The sequence below is a fragment of the Rattus norvegicus genome, chromosome 17 (genome assembly GCF_021556685.1).
Source record: "Rattus norvegicus strain SHRSP/BbbUtx chromosome 17, alternate assembly SHRSP_T2T, whole genome shotgun sequence".
Taxonomy (NCBI): Eukaryota; Metazoa; Chordata; class Mammalia; order Rodentia; family Muridae; genus Rattus; species Rattus norvegicus.
Genome location: NC_141550.1, coordinates 30,513,598 through 30,536,686, shown reverse-complemented (window position 1 = coordinate 30,536,686; position 23,089 = coordinate 30,513,598). Strand labels below are relative to the sequence as shown.

Sequence of the window (23,089 nt, the reverse complement as noted above, 5' to 3'; positions counted from 1 at the left end):
TTATGAACCATGTAAACAGTTCACACACACACACACACACACACACACACACACACACACACACAGGGAGCTGGGAGGGAGGGAGAGACAGACAGAGACAGAGACAGAGAATGTGAGTATCTGTGAGTGAATGTGTTGAGAAAGACCTATCTGAGGTGAGACCTTGTCAGGAAAAACATGTTAACACAATGGAGGTCAGAGCCTGCAGGGCCTGCAGCGAGCCAGGCATGTATGATGTGGTACGTCACAAAGAATACTCACGACCAGTAGAGCAGCATGAGCAGGAAGGGACAGATGATGAGGGCCTGCAAAACCTGCCAATCCCGGCACAGCGCAGCCAGCCCGGGCATGAGGAACTGGCCTGCCATGGCCACGAAGCTCGCCACCATGGTGATTATGAACCGTTTTCCTGGGGGACACAGCTCTATTCCTAGAAAACAGAAATAATAAGGTAGATTGAGTGTCACTTGCTTGTCTGATGCCTGAGGAGCCCTGAGATGTCACTGGATACATGGGGGAACTGAGGCCTGATGGGAAAAAGAGTAAGGTTGTTGCTCAAGGTCATGGAACAAGCTAGTGGGAAGGATGGTACATTTAGAAGTGCTTAGCTCAGGAGCTAAGATGGGTTGCTGCTGCTACTGGAGACGGAATTTGCATCTCTCATTATCCTCTTTCCTTTGCTCTTTGGCATCACAGAGCTTGCTGCCCAGCATGTCCCCTTGGTGCCCATGGCATCGCCTTTCCTTCCAACCTAGGTTGTGCACTGGGGCTCTCTCAGCCTCTGCAAGGTCTCTCTATTCAATTCCTGCCCCTACAACCATCCTTTGCTCCTTGTCTTACACCAGCTATGTGAAGACTCTAAGTTCATCTCCACTTCGAAAACAAAACAGACCGACCATACTGCACAAAACAAACAGCAAAGCCACTTGGGGCATACTATAACCTAGCAGGAATGCCCCTGTACCATACATACTGAAGCCTGCTGGCCAAGATCCATTAATGGTCCCTCCTGTTGACAAGAACCTGTTCTCTAATTTGGACCTTTTATAAATACGTCCCCAAACTTTTGAACTGTCTGTAGTGCTCCTCATGGGTAATCAATATGAATTTTAACACATGAATCTCTACAATAAAGGTCCTTCATACTAGAAAACCATAGCTGGGTTCTACACACACACACACACACACACACACACACACACACACACCCCTATGGACCATGCAAATGTATTTGCTGTTCTTTTTCTACCTGTGTAATAGTCTCTAAATTTTTCTTGCTTGCTTTTTTTTTTTTGCAAGGGGGTGGGGGGAGGGAGCAGTTAAAAGGATTAAAAGAGAAAAAGAAAAAAGGCCCCTTAGGAAAAAATACTCTTCCTGACTTCTTGTCCAGAAACTGTTCAAAAGCTTGGCCCTGTGGCTTGGTTATAATAGCCTATCTGCTGGCTGTCCAGAGACCATTGCAGGGCAGGAGGGGACAGATGAAATGGAGAGTGAATAGATCACACTTGGCAGCAAGGATATCATCAGTCCTAAGGATCACAGGGCACGGTGCCAGCCAGCACCTACAACAGCTCCTTGCAGAAGAAATATAATCCTGTCACAATTTCTGCTCTTCCTCGGACACAAATAGTCATTATCATAGCTGCTGGTCACCAGAGGAGGAACCCGGTCTTATAAAGAACATGTTTGACATTTAACTAGGGGAAAAAAAGAGGATTTCAGGGGCCCTCCTGGGCCATTTGCTGTGATGCTGTCCCTCTCTGTGTCACAGCACAAACTCGCTTGAGCAATATTTCTTAGCACAGTGGGGTGTGATATTTCTGCTCTCTGAAATAATAAGGAAAAGTCTTTCTGAACAGGGTAGCAGCTCTGCTGTCTCCGTCCCTCATTAAGCATAAGTAGACTTGTTGTGGAAGCCAGGAACCCACCTCCGCCAGAGCAGACTTGGCCTTGGAGGCCTGCTACAGACAGATGCAAGGTAGGAAGACTTAGCCCAGCTGCGGCCCTTTGAAAGAGCCAGAGAATGATGTCGGAGGAGCCCGATGGCTTTGTGCTGGTGAGTCTGCTAGTACAATAGACTCCGTGTTGCGTGTTGATTTCTTCTTCACTACCGTTCTTTAACTTAGTGACACAGCTATTTGAAAATATCTATGATTTTATTTCCCACACTTCAGTTTCTTACAGTCAACCACAATCTGAATATATAAAGTAATGACCTGTATGTTTTAAATATATTTACTTATGGAAGTGGTTCTCAACCTTTCTAATGCTGTGAGCCTTTAATACAGTTCCTCATGCTGTGGTGACCCCCAACCATACAATTATTTTCATCGCTACCTCCTAACAGTAGTTTTGCTACTGTTACAAATTGTTATGTAATTGTCTTTGTTTTCTGATGGGCTTAGGTGACCCCTGTGAAAGGGTCAATTGACCTTTAACGGCGTCACAACTCATACTTTGACTTACAGTTATTGTGCATGTGTGTGCAAGCATACAGTGTGGTGTAGGTGTCATGCCACATTATACTTGTAGACGTCAGAGGACAGCTCTGTGGGATCAGGCCTCCCCTTCCCTCCACCTTTACATGGGTGTCTAGGATTAGGTTGCCAGGCCTGTGTGGCAAGTAGTCTGACCCACTGAGCAACCCCACTGCTGCACCATCAGTTCGTTTTAACGTATACATAGTTCTGAAGCAGGATGGAACCACTGGGGTGAGTCGGCTCTCTGCCTAACACACCCATGCTGTGTAAGTCACCTGCTAGCTAGTCACTCAGTGACACTCAGTTGTCAGATTGACTGCCAAGCCATCACAGGCCACAGGTGTGTGTGTGTGTGTGTGTGTGTGTGTGTGTGTGTGTATGTGTGTGTGTGAGTGAGTGATTTCTCTGCACAACATATCCATGGCATATAAGTTACGTGCTTGCTAGTAATGAAGTGATGTCTCAGCTTTCAGGTTGACCTCCATGGCACCACACTCCGTGGAGGTGAATCACCCCTGTCTGACATATCCAGGCTGCATCCTGGCTGCTTCACATTCACCAGCGTCTCAGTTGTCAGGATAACTCACATGCCACCCCACTCCATGAGAGCGACTCACTCCTCCTTCCTACATGCCCACTCTGCATAAGCCCTTACAGTGGTCACTCAGTAACATTCCACTTGCCTAAAGGATGCTGTGGTACCGCACGGCTTGTGATCGGATGACCCTTATGTTAAACATCATAATGGCCAAAAGCCTCAGGAACAGGGACGCTGGAAACTCAGATATGCACACTAGATGCAATGAAGGGCTTCTTTTAGGAGGACAGGTGAAAACCACAGAGGAGAAAAAGACACGGAGGCCACTAAGGTCGACAGGAAGAAAGCAGCATAGTACTGACAGGGTTTAGTTCTTGCCTAACTTTCAGGAACCTGCCTACCACACATAAGGAAGGGCTTGGGATTATCATTCCATTCTTTAAGCAGAGCTCTCTTGGGGATGCCTAGTCCCACACGCCAATCTACAGTTCTGTGCAGTCACGCAGGAACAATGAGGAAACTTCCCAGATCAGGATCAACTTTTGAAGATGGGTGAGGACAGTGGTCCCCTGACCGGCAGGTGACTACAATCTCCCCTGGCTGCAAATGAGTTGCTATAGCAACTCTATTTATTAGTGCAACTCCATATAACATCTGTTAAACACTCATGCCTTTTCTTCTGGAGGTCCTCTTCTGTAAGTGGCTGTATGTTTCACCTCTTGTGCCCCAGGTGGCATCCACATACTTACAGGGTCAGCATCACATGTAAATGGGCCAGGCCTGTCATGCCTACATTTGAACAAGACCCACGGGCCTAACTCTCTTTACTGCCTCTCATTGTGGGCATGTGGGCCTCTCTCAAGGTATGGAGGATGAAGCAGACTACTATCTTACTACCTTCTGATCTCTCCTCCCCGCTGTGGTCCTTAGACTAGCACAGACTTGATCTGAGTTCAGGCAGATACATAGCGGGCATCTGCTATTCTAGCTTTCTTGCTGGGGAGACAGGAAGAGACAATGGTCTTCAGTAGGGCACAGGTGTGATCATTTTCTGACAACTACCTTTTGGGGCCTAAACTCACCAGAAACTCTTTTCAACTGTCTGAATCTAACTGTGTCAGGAGGGTAGCTATTAAAAAAACGTGAAGAAAACAAAAAGTAATTATCAAGGAGCCACATGCACTTTAGGCCTGCCATCGATCGAGTGTTCCTTTTGTAAGTGAGAAATCAGGCTTTTTGGAAGAGCACAGAAAATATCTGTCAGCAGTTCCAAGCAGTAGCCGTTCACATCTTTACTATAGATGACAGTCCAACCCTCACCAGTCACTTTGGTCTTAGGATCTACAGTGAGACACATTTGGTTTTATATATTGTTCACCTGACCCAGTGAGATTTTCTTTCAGAGTAGGCCTGAAGTTTGTTCTATAAGACAAGAGAAGAGGAATGGTGCTCCTTTTTGTTCCTCTGTAGCTTTTCTTTCATGGAAGGTCAGAACTGAGGGGTTGGGGGCGTAGCTCAGTGGTTCAGCACTGGCTTAAGAGTAGGGTCCATGATTCCCAGCTTTGCAAGGAGCAAAACAAAACACAAAACAAGGGATACAAACAGGTAAATCTAAGAAGACCACGTCAAAAATCCCATTATTAAAATGATGTTTCTTCTCAGGCTGCAATGGGGCCCATTACAAGCAACCCTTTGAAACTGGCTGTGATGGTTAATCCTCACTGTAAACCTGAGTTTGGACAGTTCCAGAGATAGTTAACTGAGGAGGGAAGACACAGCCTAAATGTAGCTGACACCACTTCATGAGCTGGGGTCCCAGAGTGAGCAGAAGAAAGGAGGGCGCCATTGGAGCCCCAGCGTTCATGCGATCAGCAGCCTTACTCTAGGCCCCCACAGCACGGTTTGCCTCCCGACTGTGAGCCCCAAGGAGCCCTTTCTTAGGCAGCTTCTGTCAGAGAGTTAAGAAAAGTAGCCAAGATGCTAGCAATGCTTTGCTGATAGGCAGAGGGACTGCTGAACATTCTGAGACTCGAACATCCTGTGAGATGGAACAAAGGCCTTTGATCCATAAATAACGGGAGTCGTGGCCACGGCAGTGTGAGTCCAGGCTGTGGGGACAGCTCTGGAGGAATTATGAACTTGTTCGGAGGCTGCAACTCAAGAAAACCTGCCTTTTTACCAACTGGCACAAATTTCTTGGAAGAAAAGTAAGTTGTGTTGCCAACACGTCTGGGGAGGCTGGGGGAGGGGAGGGAGAGGGACCGCATCCAAGGCAGGTTGTGATGAGACAGCAGCACAGCTGATCAGGGGCACATGGAACCTCCAGGCAGCCTGCCTCAGAAGTGGCCCCAGCTCACACCGGGAATTAGAAGGTTGAGGAGAGAGAAAAGAGGTTCCGTCCTATCTACCTCCACTCCACCAGGATTTTTGAGGGACAGTCTGAAAGGGGAACAAACAGCTCCTGAGGCCCCACCCACTTGGAAATCCCTGCTTCTTGCACAGGACTGAGGCAAGGTCAGACACATAGGTGGATCGTATTTCAAACATTGCCCCTTAAAGTGGTGGTGTCAAAGCAGAGCTAGCAGGAACCAATCGTGCTGGCTGCTCAGAGAGTCTGGGGGTGAGGGGGAGGTGCAGCCATCAGGAGGATCCAGACCCACCATGAAGAAGCATTTTCATAGCAGCTACGTGCTGTGGTCTAGTAATAAGAGCTGCTGGCTAACTGCAGAAAAAGCCTTGTTAAGGTGCTAAAAGGACACTCTACATCAGGGGCCAGGACTGGAGAAAGCTCTTACCAGAGATGCCTCTAGCCTGTCCACGCACTAAGTGTAGACTCTAAAATGTATCTCCCCTTTTACTCACCCTTGGCCACTTACATGTGTCCTTGTTACGTGTTAAAGCCTAATGCTTTGCTGATTTTAGTGCGGAACTGTTGCTTAGATAATGTACCTTTTCTCTTTTATTTCCAATGATGGGAGTTATACATATCAAACAAGCACGGTACAGCTGAGCGATACTCTCGGGACACAGTTTAAAAAGATGCCCCATGTTTCATGCTTATGAACGGCACCTCTGTGGTAGATAGCAGTACTCTAAGTGACAGCTGGGACCATCCCTGTTAGGTTCTAGATCACTGGCTCAGGACCTTTCTGTGTTAAACTATTCATGCTGAGATGCCTTGGGAAGCCCCAGCGGGAACCCAGAGCTCCTTCTGGGGTGGGAATGACAAAACATTCACCTGGCTTCTGAACCTTGTCAGAGTTAAGCAAGGGGTTAACATTCTCCTTCCACATCCTAGGGAGCCCCACAGACAGACATAGTCAGTTAACTTTGCCCTGGAGTCAGCGATCCTGGCATTTAGTTGAAAGTAAACAAACAACAAGGCGCACATAACCTTTGACACTGATTGTAGAAAAGCCAGCCCCACTCCGTATGGCACGCTCGCTCGGAGTAGAACACAGCCTTTATTCTTCACCAAATACTTATTTTTGGAGATACTGGGTGTGGAAGCTGGTCCTCACAAGGCGCACACTGGGCAAGCGCTCGACTGCCGAGTTGAGCCACTTTGTTTTAAAATGCTGTGTCTGCTGACAGTAGGTAGTGAGAAGAGGACATGCTCTTGGGATAAAGTGTTCTGGAATTCTTTGAGTTCACAGGGTTCTTCTGGATTTGGCTTGGCTGGCAATAAAGGAATATATTAACTGGCTGACACTATTTAAGCCAGAGAATTACAAATTCTTAGAATCCGTGTCCTTGGAACAAAGTGTGCTTTTCGGGGACTGGCTGAAGTAAAGACTAAGGCTGGTGTGTGGGTGGGAGGAGGGGTGGGAAGTCGGATGTTTAAATACAGTCTTCGCACCTTCGGTTCTAGGAAAGCTACCTTTGTGCTCGCTTCTGTTTCCCTGAGCAAATTGGAAACGATAGTCACCCAGAGTCTGGTAGCTGCACCACACAGGGGACAGTCTGAACTGTGACTGCACAGAGATCTGACTTTGTGGTGTTGCAATACATGCCCCAGGTGAGCAATCTAAAGGGAGGAAAAAGCTACCTGGGAAGCCAGTCTTCTGGGTCAGTATTTGTCCCCAGGGTGTGAGGGTACAGATTGGGTGAGGCTCATGAGCTGCCCCTCCTTCCTGTCACACAGGTCCCTTCCTAAGGCATGTCACCTTGGACATGCAGCCCTCACTCAGATGTGTCTTTCCTTCTATTGCCTTTTCTCACACAGGAATCCAGGAAGAGCAGTTCTGAACTTGATTCAAAGGCGTAGTTCCATTCTAACAACACAGGTTAGGGCTTTTCAGTGAACAGACTCCTGTCCTCTGACCTCAGATAGATTAGCAGCCCACTTCAGCCTGGGGAAGAAGAAGAGGAAGTAAAGGGAGACCCTGCTCTCCCAGGCACCACTTCCTGTATCCTAGCTCCTGGTACAGGCTTCGGGCCACTGAGCCCATCTGGTAGCCCACTAAATGTTCTTAGGACAGTTCTTAGGAATTAGACAGTCCCTAATTCTGTTCCTCATGTTGTGATGACCCCCAACCATAAAATTATTTTGTTGCTACCTCATAACTATATATAATGTATATATCTGATACATAACCTCCACAGGGGTCGCGGCCCACAGGTTGAGAACCATGGTCGCAGAAGATTGTTCTGTGTTTGTAAACCTCCCCCACCCCTTCCTCAGCAAGGGAGAAAACTGCAGCTGCTGCCTCTGGCCCCTTGGTGTCCCACAGCTCTTTCCTTCCTGTCCCACTCTCTGCAGGCTGTGCCTGGAAGTATAGGCAACATTTAACAATTACTGCCATGGGCAAGGACACAGTCCCTGAGACCTTGGAGACCAGGCCTTCAGCCATGTGATTGTGGGATCCTTATTATAGCAAGAGAGCCTGAAATTGCTGGGCACAGAGTCCCAAATAGCATCCCACGGTAGAAAGCTGCTATTATCACGACAACTCCAAGCCTTCCTTCCCTGAGGAGGACTTCATCTTTCCTCTTAGCTAAGACCTACCAACTGACTGGTATGACTAAAAGGATTGGAAAAGAATGGTTTCCTCCCTTCAGAGAAAAGGAAAGAAAGCCAGGGGACCTTTTAAGTATTTCCCTCAAACCACATTCTACTGTCTATACCAGACATACAGATGTGGACGTTGAATGCCAAGATGAATGTCCTATTGATATGGTACCTACCATATCACCAGTGTTCTGAGCATGGTAAGCTGGGGTGTTGGCAAGCGGCTGCTTAAATACATTAAACTCATTTAAAATACTTCTATGATGTAGATATGACTTCTAGTGATCATTTTACACAGCTGAACTCCAAGGCTGAGAGTGATTGAGACTCTTCCCTTAACTCTCATAAGGAAGAAGCAAGGTAAGAACTGAGGTAAGTGTCCTCATACTGCCCAGGCCTTTGCTGAGGGCAAGAACCGGGCTGGGCAGAGTAAATGCATAGCACTTTTGTTTTGGTTTTAAGGATTTATTTATTATATTGTTATTATAGTGTATTCACACACACTAGAAGAGGGAATCAGATCCCATTACCCAGCCAAAAGAATTATTTTTTAACTTTTAAAAAAAGATTTATCCTAGTAAGAGCACCAGTGGAAGGGGAAGCCCTTGGCCCTGCCAAGATCGAACACCCAGTGAACATGATTATTGGGAGGAGGGTGGTAATGGGGGGAGGATGGGGAGGGGAAGCCCATATCGAACGGGAGGGGGAGGGGTTAGGGGGATGTTGGCCCGGAAACTGGGAAAGGGAATAACAATCGAAATGTAAATAAGAAATACCCAAGTTAATAAAGATTAAAAAAAAAAAAGAATTGTACTGGAAAAAAAAAGATTTATTTATTTTATATGCTCTGTCTGCATTACACCTGCACGCCAGAAGAGGGCATCAGATCACAGCATATATGGTTGTGAGCTACCATGTGGTTGCTGGGAACTGAACTTAGGACCGCTAGAAGAGCAGTCAGTGCTCTTAACTGCTGAGCCATCTCTCCAGCCCCCACTCTGTCTTCTGTTGTTGCTTATTGTTTTGCTTTGTTATTTTAACCTGTGGCTTTTTTTTCTGAGACTGCTAAAATTTTTGCTTTGTTTTTGTTTTAATTTATTATTATTTATTTTTATTTTATGTGTGTGGGTGTTTTCCCTACATGTATGTATGTGTGCTACATGTGTGCCTAGTGTCTGAGCAAGCCAGAAGAGGGATCCAGATAGATGGTCATAAGCTGCCTTGGTGGGAACTGAACCCAGGTTCTCTGTAAGCGCAGCCAGTGCTCTGAACTGCTGAGCCATCTTCCAACCCGGGCTTTGTTTTCTGGATGGTTAATTTTGAGACAGGGTCTTGCTTTTTAGCCCAGGCTTGCCTCAACCTTATGATTCTAAAGCAACTCAGGGAAGAAAGTATTTAACCTTGCAGGATACAATCCATCCTCAGGAGAGCCAAGGCAGGAACCTGGAGGCAAGAACTAAAGCAGGGACTGTGGAGAAGCATACTCCGATGGCTTTAGCTAGCCTTCTCACATACTCTAGCCCCATCTCCCTAGGGATATACTGCCCTAGTACAGTGGCCTGGGGCTCCCACATCAACCACCAATCATCGAAACACCCCGCAGGCCAGTCTGTTGGAGGAGGTTCTTATACTGAGGTTCTTTAATTTGTGTCAAACTGACAATAAACATAACCAGTACAGCCTCCCAAATGCCAGATCACAGGCATATGCTACAGCAGGCACTCTGCCCTCTTCTGGGATTTCTGCAACAGGATCAGTCTTGGGTGAGCTTTGTCACTGACTCCATGCACCCATGTGCTGATAATAACTAAAGACAATCTCAACCGTGGAGGCATGGTGAGACACAGAGTTCCACTTTCTTTCTGGATGGGAAATGGTTTCCGCGGCCTTCTGTCTGTCTTTTAAAACTAACATTACAATAGCTCAAAGGAGGCACAAGAATTCAAATGCTCACAGTGTTTTGGCTTTACAGCATCCTCTGTTTAAAAACAATGGGTGATGTTTGGCAGCGTGTGCTTAAGAATTCAACGACACTTTTAGACTCCTAATATTTAATAAAAGCGGAGAAAGTAAAGGAGAGAAATGGCGTTAAATATCAGGACAACTTCATGTACATGTGATTCTTGTTTGCCAGGTCTGTCTCCGGTGTGTTTCTAAGCTAGATAGAGGACCACAGAGGGGGCTGGGTGGCTGTAGGGTCCAGAACACTGTGTGGAGGTTGCCATTTAGTTTTCTCAGTAAGGATTCTTCACCTTCAGCTCCTCTGGTACTAGCTTTGCTATGGGTCAAATTCACACTCAATAGGAGACTATGGATGAATGAATGCATCCCAGTGAGGGAAGCCTCACAGGGCTTTGAGCTAGAAATCCTAGAGGAATGCTAGCCAAGGAAATAACACCCAGTCCCTTCCAACTGTGCCCTCTCAACACACTTCGCTCCCCAGCTGCTAGAAGGCTTGTATTTCTTATCACCAGCATCCTTTTAGTGTTGTTGTTATTATTCTAAACCACATTTATTCTGTATATATGTGTGCATGCATGCACACACACACACATGTACTTCTGGGGCACGTGTGGAGAGGCTAGAAGACAACTGTGGGAGTTGACTTTTTTCCTTCCATGACATGCACTGAACTCAGATCATCAGGCAAGTGACTTCACTGATTTTTTTTTTTTTTTTTTGGCACCACAGTCATTATTTGGTGAGATTGTCAGGTGCTTTTCCTCTTTGTTTCTACCTCTCCTTCCCACTCTCTGGCATTAGGGATGGAACCCAAAGTCTAGGTGTATGCTGGCCTGGTATTCTACCAGAGTTATATATACCCCTAATGCTCCATCTGATGTAGCATCTGCCTTTAGAAATACCTTGCTTGGGTCTAGAGAGATTGCTCAGAGGCTAAGACGCTACTCTTATAGGAGATCTGAGCTTAGCTCCCAACACCCACAGCAGGAAGTTCGCCTCTGACCATTAGTCCATCTTCAAGAGATCAAATGCCTTTTCATGGCCTCCACAAATCCCTGCATTTCCGTTCGTATGCCAACACACATACATATAATTTAAAAATAAAAATAAATCTGTAAAATAATTTTCCTAGGTTTGTTGCTCTTATAAAGGACCCAGGTTCAATTCTAAGCATCCTCATGCCACGTGGTGGCTTAGAACTGTCCAGTTTCAGAGGCTCTGGAGCCCTCTTCTAACTTCAGAGATTTTCCTTCTACCGCCTCCTTCCCTCTAGAGCAGCCGCTACCTGTGCCCACTTTTCTCTTGGAATAGTCTTGATGAAGAAGCCTAGTGGCTTCGGTCTGACCTATTCACTTCCATTAATTTGCTCTCCCATGCCTCAGTTTAGTCTCTAAACTGGAAGTCTGACTAATTCAAGAACTCTGGAAGGAGATTCTACAAATGTTGTGTCTGCCCTCCACGCTGCGGAGGGGAGGTTATGACTCAGCTTGAAGACAAGGCTGCTGTGTGGATTCACAGGCTGCTCCAGCTTCCTGCCCTAGCTACATCCATTGGCTTCAGCGTGCTCCGCTGACCAGGGTCAGCGTCAACATCCTCACTCGGAGCGCAAAGATAGGATTTTTCCTTCCATCTTTCCTTGTCCATTGCTCTTAATGTTAGCTATTTCGTAAAGAAGAATTTAATTTTCCAGTGACGGTCGTTCCTTTACCCTGAAAACGTTGTCATTTTAGCAGCAGCAGCAGCAGCAGCAGCAGCAGCCGCAGCCGCAGCCGCAGCCGCAGCACAGTCCCTCTCGGTAGGATGGAGGTCATCGTCACATGCCATCTTGCCCACCAACCCGAGGGGTCCCACGTCACTCAGCGCAGAAGTAAAGTGTTTTAGGATGACTCCAGCCCCAGTGTGCTCCCGATCCCTTCGCTGTCTTTAACCTCCCCACCTACCTTCTCCATCACTCTCTCCAGCCACACAGGCTTCCCTAAGGTTCACATGCCCAGCAGGCTCCGGCCATTGTATCCTGAGTGATAGCCGAATCCCCCTCAGTTGGTGATTCCTGCCTCTTACTTCCCCATGTTCCTATGGTATGGTAAGCATTTTTGGGCATGGAGATCTGCATGGCCACACACCAGCTGCCGCACACTCATCTGGGACAACATTGGACACGTAGGTTCCATGGCCCTGTTCGGACCTTTTCAATCAGAGAGTGGAGCTGGGCCCAGTAAACAGACTTTGTAGTGACTCTATTTAAGGATGACTGTGGCATGTCCTACAATATGCTACTGACCTCCCTAAGTGGGAGGAGTAGGGGCTAGTTTACCAGATCGTCTTAGAGATGACAAAAACACACAGATGGGAGGTCTAGATGGTGAACTTGGAATCTACCTTTCTGATACGTTCCCAGGGACTGCTCCAGAAGCAAGGCTCTGGGCACTGTAGTGCCTGCAGTGTAGCTGGACTGTCAACAAGCCAGCACTGAGATCCCTGGTTAACGTTCCCTTTGCAATACTGGCATATTAACACCGACAGCAGCATAGACGGATGCAAGGTTTGCAAAACCAGGTAGCCTACCAGCCTTGGCCCTGTCAGTGGTTGGCTTTGCTGCTGTGTGTGACTTTTTTCTGTCAGGAGAAAAAAAAAATCGCAATATAACTTTCAATGCCAAAAAGCAAGGCAGACAGAGGTACAAAATGCCCTGGAGGTGCAAAGAAATTGAAAACTTCTATTTCAAATGAAAGAAATCTCAGAGAACATGGAGCAGGGCTACTGGAGTTGAGTCCTAGTCAGACAAGGCCCATGTGGAATTGGTGGGAGTGAGAGGGGAGCGCGTAACAAATCACCCAGCTCTCGCCTTGCTTAAAGATCTTGAAATTCAATTAGCAAATAAAACACAGCTGAGGTCACCCGAAACACGACGAGGGTCAGGGGCTGGCTCATGCTGCCAGTCTGCAGCCACTGAACCCTATCCAACCATCTCATTTTATTAAAGGGGAAAATAAGGTCAGGGAGTCAGTTGGTGGTAAAGGAAAGGCACGATTCCAAGCCTCGGGCTCTCTGACCTCACTACGTTGCCTTGGGAGAATATAAGCGATGAGGATTGCTTTGGGTTTAGTTTTAAATTGAGATTACAATAAACACAGAAATCAGATCTGATAGGACACATGGCAGTTAAAATTAGCATCCCCCACCCCACGAGTGGAAAGTCCTCTGGTGCTGCAGTTCAACTTAGAAACACCAGCTAGTTAAACAGGGAGTCAGATCAGGCCAGTGGTGGAAAAGTCATGTCCAAGAAAGAGGTCCATGGCGGCTGGAGAGATGGCTCAAGGGTTAAGAGCACTGACTGCTCTTCCAGAGGTCCTGAGTTCAATTCCCAGCAACCACATGGGTGGCTCAGAACCATTTGTAATGAGATCTGATGCCCTCTTCTGGTGTGTCTGAAGACAGCTACAGTGTACTCATATACATAAAAATTAATTTAAAAAAGCGTTTAGAAAAGGAAAGAAAGAAACAGGTCCTTGGAGAGGGACTATGTCGGTAGAGAGCTTTGGTAAGTGGTTTTCTGTCCAGCCCAACTGAAATACTTTCAGTAGGAGCAGTTCTGAGACTGACGAGGGCTGAGTGCCATCTTGTTTTTTGTCCACGGTGTCTGCAGTGCAATCGCCTGCACAGGAGGATGGGCCATGGGCAGTCGGACACCACTATATGCCAATCCTCAGCCAAGTCTTGTCTCAGGAATTTAGCTATTCAGCCATTTCTGCAGTGAACTTCTGTTGTCCACATGTCCATGTGTTTATCGTGGAACAAAGACTGGGGGAGTGGGGTGAATGCTCTTGGGTCCTAAGTAGGGGACTTCACAGGTCATGTTGTAGTCACCACTTGGGTTGTGCTGTGTGCCAAGTGTGGGCCCAGTAAATAGATGCTGAGTAATCCCCCGGTGATTAAGCCAAATTCTAAACTCGAGTTTATTCCTCTATGATCCTACTCACAGCTATGTGGCCTCGGGCCAGCCATTTCACCTCTTAAAACCTTAGCCTGATTAAGGGGAGAATCGAGTGTCTCTTTTGGAAGTCAGGGTTTTTCTCTCTTGGGGCTCAAGCTGCCTGTGATTCTAAGGGGAGTTACATATGAGCCGGTGTGACCCTAGAAGCTATAGAAAACCCACACAGACATGTGTACCTTACACCAACCTGCGGCTCTGGGAGTCAGAGCTGGCTGCTGACTGTTGACTTGAGGCCAGAGTGGGGAGACTGGCTCCACTTCTCCACAGCCATGCCCACCAGATGGCCTGCTGCTGCCTTTGCAGGGAAGAACCAGCTCACGGTTGCTTCTGAGACAGTCTCCCTTTTCAGAGACCTTTCTGCTCTAATCATCTGACACATTGCACGTGGGTGCTGACCCTCATTGCTCTTACCGGAAGTCCAAATCCCTAGTGTGCTGCCCACTAGTCTCCACGACGCCACCCGTTTATTGGCCTGTTTACTTTCTAACCTGCTGCTCTGTTCCTGACAGGCAAAGCTGTAAGCTTTACCTTGCCCTCTTCTATTCCCCACTCAATGTCTTGGTCTACTTAAAGCTGTTTCTCTTGCTATCACTGACTAGCCTGGCTACCCTTCCTCTGTTTCTCCCTAGTCCTCCTTTGTCTGGATCACATGTTCTAGAACCTCTGACACTACCTTCTCTGTAGCTTGGTTTCCCTCACAGCTGTGAAAGGAAAATCAGGCTTGTTTCTCTGTGTCCTTCTCAATGCCTGGCATTTGGTTCACACTTAGATGCCCCAAGAACACCTACTGAGTAACACATGAGTCTACAGGGGTGGGAAAGGCACTTTCCACGAGGGCCACCTCTAAGTAGGTAACTGAAAAAAATCCCCATGGCCTTTATTAAGCAATTACATGAAGGCCAGATCAGAGCCTCTGAGAACCGCTCCTAACACAAAAGAATCCAATTCTTTAAAGCTGCCCTACCACAGAGGAACAGGTGGGATCTTCCTTTGATTTGGCTGTCCAACCCAGCCCCACCAACGCTCTCGGTGAGCACTTGCTGCCTAAGGCAAGGGCGGAGGAACGGTACAGCAAAGAACGGGAGCAGCAGTTTTGCACGCTTGGCTCTGCTTAGCATCCCTGTGTGTCATTCTTACTCGGAAGAAACCTAATCAGGGAATAATTATGATAATTATGATCCTTATTTTTAAATGGCACTCCTCTAGCTCCATGCTCAGTCAGGCTGGGTGTTTCCCATGTGCCTTATTTAATCTCATCTGCAGTGCCCTGACCAACTCAGTGGCAGGGTGTTACCCTTCTTTTCCTTGTGGTGCTGGGGTTGAGACTCTGAGCTTTGTTCCAGCTAGGCTTTACCACCAAACTACATCCCAAATGCTGGTGCCACACCCTTTCAAGGGCTCACATAGCCCAGGCTGGCTTCAGACTTACTAGTTAGGTCAAGAATGACCTGATCTTCCTGGGTTCACCTGAAAGTGCTAGGATTATAGGGTTATGCCATCATGCCTGAACACACTCTCTCTCTCTTTCTCTCTCTCTCTCTCTCCCCTCTTCCCTTCCTCCCTCAGTTGATCCTTACTCTTGCTTGCAGCCCAGCTTCCCTAAATACAGCAATACAGAAAGTGAAGATACCTCTGAGATCCAAATGGTGGAAAGGGAGAATGGATTCCCAAGAGCTGTTCTCCACATGCATCCACACAAACACAAACACAGCTACATTTAAAAAAAAAATTAGGAAGGTAGATGACCCTGCAGTTACATCTTTAAACTTATACCATTTGTAATTGTGATAGCTTTTTTTTAAAAAAAGAATTATTTATTTATTTTATGTATATGAGTACACTGTAGCTGTCTTCAGCCACACCAGAGGACAGCATCAGATCCCTTTACAGATGGTTGTGAGCCACCATGTGGTTGCTGGGAATGGAACTCAGGGCCTCTGGAAGAGCAGCCAGTGCTCTTAACTGCTGAGCCATTTCCAACCCCGTGTGATAGCTTTTACTTAAAAAAGGGCAGCGCTATGAGAGAATTAGAACTCTATTCGAGGTGAAAAGAGGGAGCGTGGAGATGAGCCCAACTCTGAGCAATGTAGATCTCCTGCTCTAGTCTGAACTGCTGCTGCTTTGAGCACAGTCACTTCGCCATTGAGAGCAGCCACACAGAACAGGGAGCAGGAAAGGGACTGATAAAGAGGTCCACGGGTAAAGTGCTGGCTAGGCTGCACCCTGAGACATGGAAGGTGCTAAAGGAAGGAGTGTGGGTACAGGCTACCCATCTCAAAGGTAAAGGAAGGACAAAGAGGGGGAAGAGCCAACCCTTCCCCAAAGATCTGTGTCTCCTTTGTCATCAGCCTCTGTCTATGGAAAGGGTCTTGTAATTGGGAGAAAATATAAGCAGTGTTTCCCTGCTCTCTGCACTGACATGATAACAAACTAGTCTGAATCCGTGGATGGGGAGAGCACGCAAGCAACCTCAGACTCTGCCCAGTTTTTGTCTGAGCCTTCAGTTCCTGCTCCTTTCCAGGAGCATCCCCGGCCCTGGGTGAGAGCCTTAGCATTTAACCTATGATGCTGTAAGACTAGCTAAGCATCTTTTGTAGACAGGTGGGATTAAAACTGTCTGTACTCGGTGCTGGGGAGAGAGAGAGCTTAGATGATAGTAGCACTTGCTATGAAACCTAGAAGATCTGAGTTCAAATCCCCAGCACCCACGTTAAAAAGCTAGGCATGGCTGTACATGCCTGTTACTCCACCATTGGACTATGAAGACAGGTGCATCCTGGGAGATGGTTGGCTAGACCCTCAGCCAAAATAACGACCATATATCCAAGTCTGGCTTCTTCCTGTGCAAACATAGGCAAGCACACCCGAACACACATTTGCTCATATATCACACACATGTGCACACATGCATGCATGTTCTCTCTTGCCAAACACACACACACACACACACACACACACACACAATGCACACACTTTTTAAAATAAATGAAAGTGACAGAATCCTCCAGAACCCATTTTTCTACCTTCTTCCCTCCCTGTGTGGAGGTTTCAAGGCCCCAAAGCCTCTCTTCTTCAAAGCCACTGTGACTCACAAAAGGTGGCTTGCAGTGTGGGGCAGGAGACAGGGGGACTGGAGTTGAGAGTGGCTGGAGTTTCCATTTTCTATGTTCTAGCCATGTGGCCTTGGGCAAGGTGTTTAAACAGATACCGTCTAGGTAAATCGGTTCTAAGAGTGGGCTTAGGCAGACACCTGCACCTTCACCAGTGCCTGGAGCATCACTTGACTGTAGTACCACAGGAACAGTCGACAGCTATGGCTGGCCTTGGTTCCTCCTCCCTCCCACCTTTTAAGCAATGACAGCATCTAAGACAAAATGCCCCCTTAGTTCCAAGAAATCAACACAAATGAACTTCTGTAAATGCCTATAATTTGCAAAAAGTTGGGGGCTTTTTGCATGAAAATGGCAGTTGCAAAGTGACCTCATTTTTAACCACAGCCCTTTTCCCTAAATGTTCCTTTGTGGAAAGGCGAAAACCGATTTTCAAAGTCCCACATGAGAAAGCACCAGACAATTGCTATAGTAAATTTCTAAGGCGACACAACACAACCCTTGTAGAAAACAGATGACAAGGCTGCCTGTGAAAGGCCAGCCTGTCATGTGCTGGAGCCGAAGACCACAGAATCTGTGGGCTGTGAGCAAAGGCAGGGCAGGGGTACTTCATGCATTTGTAAGGAAATAGAAGTAACAAAGGGTAAAGTTACTCTGTATAAAAGAGCCCCATTTCCACACCGAATTCTTTCTTTAGGGTGGTGTTAAACGGACTGAACTCAAGTCTGCCTCAGATTCCACATACATATAGTGGTCCATTCATCACACATGCCTGTCAGTCACTCCTGGTCACTCAACACCACTGAAGCAAACTTCTGTGAATCTGGGGATCACAGGGTCCTGAAGGAACTGCACTCAGAATGTAAGGCGCTTCACAGAAAGAGGGGGGCTCCACCCTGAGTTTTCAGAGGCCGCTGGGACTCGCTTAAGGAACAACTCTCAAGTGGAAAGAACTTAGAAAGCATTCGCTCCACTGGGAGGAAAAATGTGAACTGACTCAAGTGCTAGCAACTGGGAAATTACCAAACACAACTGGTAGATCAAAACAAAACTTTCACGGAGCCCAAGTACCCTTCACGTTAAGAAGAAGTTATAAAGACACATCTGAAGTTCAACTTCAGGAAGATTATCTGTCAGACCTTCCGGGAAACACCCTACTGGATTAGATAGCTTCTCTTCCTTCTTGGGGTCCAAACCATGAAAACACAAGGGGAAAAAATATCCACAGTATTCTACAGAGGTTTGAGTCACAACTGCTGTTCCCAGGGTATCAAGTGACATTCAGATGTAAATGTCTCCATAGAAAAGCGACGGCAGACATCTGGGGGCCAATGCTTAGCTTGTGCTTCAGAGACTCATTAGGCGTCTCTGACCAAGTGAAAGGAGAGGAGAGAGGAACACCCACTGTGAGCAAAAATCCCCAGTGGAGCTGGGGGTGAGGAGGAAAGGCAGGCGAAGCGGAAAACAAGCCGGGGCCTGCCTATCTTCACACTCGGTTAAAATATAACTCAAGCCATGTGCTTTGGGAAAAAAAGATCATGTAAATTATTTCAAATAAAGTTAACAGGCCTTTTTTTAAAAATGATAACATAAATCTCCATATATTTCTCCTACTGCCTAAACAAATCTGAGCTCCTAAGTGGTTATATATGTTTTGATTTGTGGACAGAGGACGAAACCTGCTCAGTAGAGTTAAAAAGATAATCCAAGTCAGTGATTCTGAAACCAGTGGTTTATCCTTGAGACTAATGAAGGGGAGCTTAAGTTTCAGGCGCGGCGGTGTGAAAACTTATTTTCAGTTACCATTCTACCCCAAGATGGAGCTTGTAACTTCAAGCCAAACCCAAGGTGGTTTGGTTTCTGTGCTGCATAGTTTTGTGTCAACTTGAGACAAGCTAATGTCATCTGAAAGGAGGGCACCTCAATTAAGAAAATGTCTCCATAAGATGGGGTTGTAAGCAGGCTGGAAGGGCATTTTCTTAATTAGCGATTGATGGTGGGGAGCATTGTGGGTGGTGTCATTCTGGGGTTGGGGGTGAAAGGTTCTATAAAACAGCAGGCTGAGCAAGCCATGTGGAGCAAGACGTGTAGAGCAAGCCAGTAACCAGCACGCCTCCATGGCTGTTCCAGTTCTATTGGATTTCCTGTCTTGCCTTTCTTCAATAACGAACAGTAGTGATTTGGAAGCATAAGCTGAACAGACCCTTTCCTCCACAAATGGTTTTGGTCATGGTGTTTTGATGCAGCAATAGAAACTTTAACTAAGACGGTCTCTTAAGAGCACGTTTCTTTTTCATTGATTTGACTCCCTCAGAGAAATCCTGCAGCCCAGATATGAGGTAAAAGCAAAGTTGAAATGCAGGCAACCAAATACTAAACATACACTGTCTTTCTGCATATAGTCCCAGGACCTCCGCTCTTTCCTACTCTGCAGTGCGTGCCTGTGTGGGTGCTTGATCTTGATTCCCACCCCCATTATTGCTCTGTTCTCTTACTATATACAGAATTTCTGAGAGTGGGGCTTTTTAGAACCAGGCTTCTCTGACCCTCAGCAGACTGCCTTGGGGTCCTATAGCCAGATCAGCCTAGGAAGCCACATGTTCCAGGTGGTCCCTGGAACCAGGTATATGTTAAAGCTCAAGAATCCTGGAGAGGTGGCTCAGCAGTTAAGGGTACAAACTGCTCTTGCAGAGGACTGGGATTCTCCACATACAAGTCAGGTGGCTCATGACCACTTCCTATTTTAGCTCCAGGAGGGACTCTGATGCCTCTGGAATCTGAACATTTGTACTCAATGTGTATATACTCCATCCCCATATAAACAGTTAAAATATTAAAAAACTATCTTAAAAAAATACTCACTATAAAATGTTGGAGGCTACCTGGGACTTTTTCAGCTGCCTTAAACCACTATCCTAGAAGTAACACCTTCATACTGGTGTTCCAGTGGGAGGCCTTCTCCACTTTCTCAGGTTCAGCACTTGGAAGTCTAAAAGGCAACATGACAAAAGGCATAGCTGACTTATACACTTAATCTGAGTGCTATAGTTTGGCTACTGAAGGTCCCCATAGATGTTGATGGTTTTGAGTTCAGGATGTCACCCTAGAGGTGGGAGAAAAGAAGCAAGGTTTGGTGAAAGCTTGCTCCATAGATCAACCAGAAGCTAACTTCCAAGAAGACTGTGGTCTGTCTTTCCTCTTCCCTGTTTTGCTCCCTGGCCCTGAAGTGAGCCATTTCATTCGATCACACACTCTCCCATGATGTGCTGCCTTGCCTGAGGCCCAAAGACAGAGACAACAGAAGATAGACGGGCACCTCCAAATCTGCAGGCCACAGTAAATGTATTGTCTTTATAGTTGATCACCTCAGGTATTCTGTTGTAGTCACGGAAAGCTGAAGAAGCTTACAAAGTGCCTGAAAGGTTACCGTTTGGGGCTTTGGATATCATTTTACTGCAGAGAGTATATAGAATCTCAGCGACTCGAAATACAAAGAAATAACAATGAAAGGTTTTAGTAAGGTTTGCTTGTGCATTTCCCATTGTGACATCGGCTTAGCTCTGAGGACCAGAGTCATGCTTTGTCCCTGGTAGGAAACTTCTCTTAAAGGGGATCCGTGGCAGCTGAACTCTTTCAGAGAACTCTTAGGCTGATGACAGGAGCTCATGTGGAATGTCTTCCTGCATCTGTCAGTTTGTAAAAGTTGTCAGCTCTCAACACTGTGAGCCTGGAGGCATGTTCTGGATTCAGCACTTACTGTCACCCACATTTCCATGTATTGCTAACCACCCTTCAAGACAGGGCAGCCCTTCAAAGCCAGCTGTCAAATGGGCCACATGGTCTACGGCACCCAGGATTTGAATGAAGATCTTATTTCAAACATAAGATTTAGCCTCTTGCCTCCCCCCACCCCCAGATCATTCAAAGACATTTTCCTTTCAAACATTATTTTTTCTAATCAGACTAGCATAATTTATCAGCATGGCCATAAAAGAACCCGGTCCTTAATGAACTGAGCTTATCAATGAGTGCTTGCTCTGATGTTTGCAGGGACATAATTAAACACCTAGCAAGGCAGCCAAGTGGCTGAGGACACAGGTTGCTCCTGAATTACCCATCTGCCCCACAGATAATGGCACTGATTGATGACCTTGGGGAGGAGAACTAGGCACAGGACTAATCACTGTCAGACATCCTTGCACTCTGGAGAACAGCTCTTATGCATGCCAGAGTGAAGGGAAACACCTCATTTGGGATAGGACAAGCAGGACAGGGTGGCATGAAGGAAAAATGTCCTTACAGCTATCAAGAACAGTACTGCCTTCAATAAATGTCAGACTTGGTAATTTGCTGTTTTTGTTAAGGGAGTAGGATGGGCATTAGAATACACAGTTCAGTCCTCAACAGCACTGAGATACACTGGCTTTTGCATTTTTTCCCTAGAACTATGCTGTCCAAAACTGTAGGCACACATGACTATGTCAATTAATTAAAGTTAAATAAATTTAAAATTCAGGTTTTCAATCCCATTAGTTATATTTTATGTGCTCTACCGCACAGCACTGACCTAGAAGGTGATGCTAAAATATTGAAATGAAGATACCAAGCTAGCACTCTCCAGAATATGCAAGTACAAAAGAAAAGATGAAGTGAAAATTTCAAAGTATATAATGTTTTGCATATACTGACAAGGTATAAGGAACAACAGGGAACACTTAAAGCCTAGTGCCTAACTTAGTCAAAGTGCAGCACGTGTATTTCTGTCTGTGTTTCTGTAGCTATAGCAAAATATTTGAGGCTGAATACTTAAAAGATTCAAAATTCTGGTGGCTGGAGGGTCCCCAAAATCATAACTCCTGCATCTAGAGAGGACAGCTAGAGCTTCACTCACCTAGAAAAGGGGGAAAGCAAGCCAGCGTATGCAGAAGAAACTGAGCATGTAGCATGGCCTCATTTTATAATAACAAGCCTGGTTCTTAAATAACTACATCACTCCCCTCTAAAGATGGCACCTTCAAGACTTTCTGGCAGGATCAATCAAAGAATCTATGGTATCTCAATCCACGAAGGACTATATCTCTATATCGTTAGCTCGTCAAACCATAGCAAGTTTCTGCACTGTCTCCTTTCTCTACTCCCCCTTTCTGAGTAAATAAACACTATGGAAATAGAAGTTTCACAGGATCCTTTATGTGTATATGTACGTGTGTGCATCCAGGCCCACATGTGTGTGTGTGTGTGTGTGTGTGTGTGTGTGTGTGTGTGTGCATCTGAAGGCCAGATATTAATGTAAGTGTCTTCCTAAATTGCTCTCCACCTCAGTTTTTAAGACAGGGTCTCTTACTCAACCAGAGTCTCACCAATTCTGCTAGGTCTGAGCTGGCCAGTGAGTCCCAGAATCCTCCTGTCCCTACCTCCCCAGCACTGGAATTATAGGAACACCCCGAAATGCCTGGCTTTTTACACAGGTCCTCAGGTTGGGCAGCAAACATCTCATTGAGCCATCGAGCCATCTCCCTAGCCTCTAGCTGGATGGATCCTCTCAGTGAGCTGTATAAGCATTGCACTGAAAAATTCAAAGGATACAAGTGACACCACCATATGGTTAAGAGCCTGGCCCTGGAACCAAACTCAGAGGGATTCTAGAATATCTGAAAGACCATACACTAAGTAACGTTTAAATACCTCTTCTTAGAGGCAGTCGTGGAGAACGTATCTTGCAAGCGCCAACTCTAAACTTTAAGAATACTAACACAAGTCAGTATTTGGTCACCGAGAGCAGCTTCCGTAGGGCCTTTTAAGTTTTATTATTTTAGAATAAGCTTCTTGCAGTCTATTCACCTGCTGTCTTGTTAAAGGAGAATAAGGGTGTGTGTTTTAGCTTGTAGTGAAAGTGAAAAAATCTTTTGGCCTCACAGGGAACTGGGCCAAGGGAACCATCTTTCTAGTCTTGGTGAAGCCTTCAATGTGTTCGGAATATCAGGAAGCAAGTGA

The 23,089-nt window shown here is 46.3% G+C and overlaps 1 protein-coding gene across 6 annotated transcripts in view; it reads right to left on the bottom strand.

Annotated features, from left to right (window-relative positions):
- Slc22a23 (solute carrier family 22, member 23) overlaps nt 1-23,089 on the bottom strand; it is a 164,944-nt gene that overhangs the window by 43,738 nt on the left and 98,117 nt on the right. For all 6 annotated transcript variants that reach the window (XR_015640961.1, XR_015640962.1, NM_022624.1 and 3 more), the window contains 1 exon segment: nt 262-430. Coding sequence is in view for 4 of the 6 variants with exons in the window: in NM_022624.1 (NP_072146.1) it covers nt 262-430 (169 nt within the window). In the remaining 2 variants the exon portion in view is untranslated.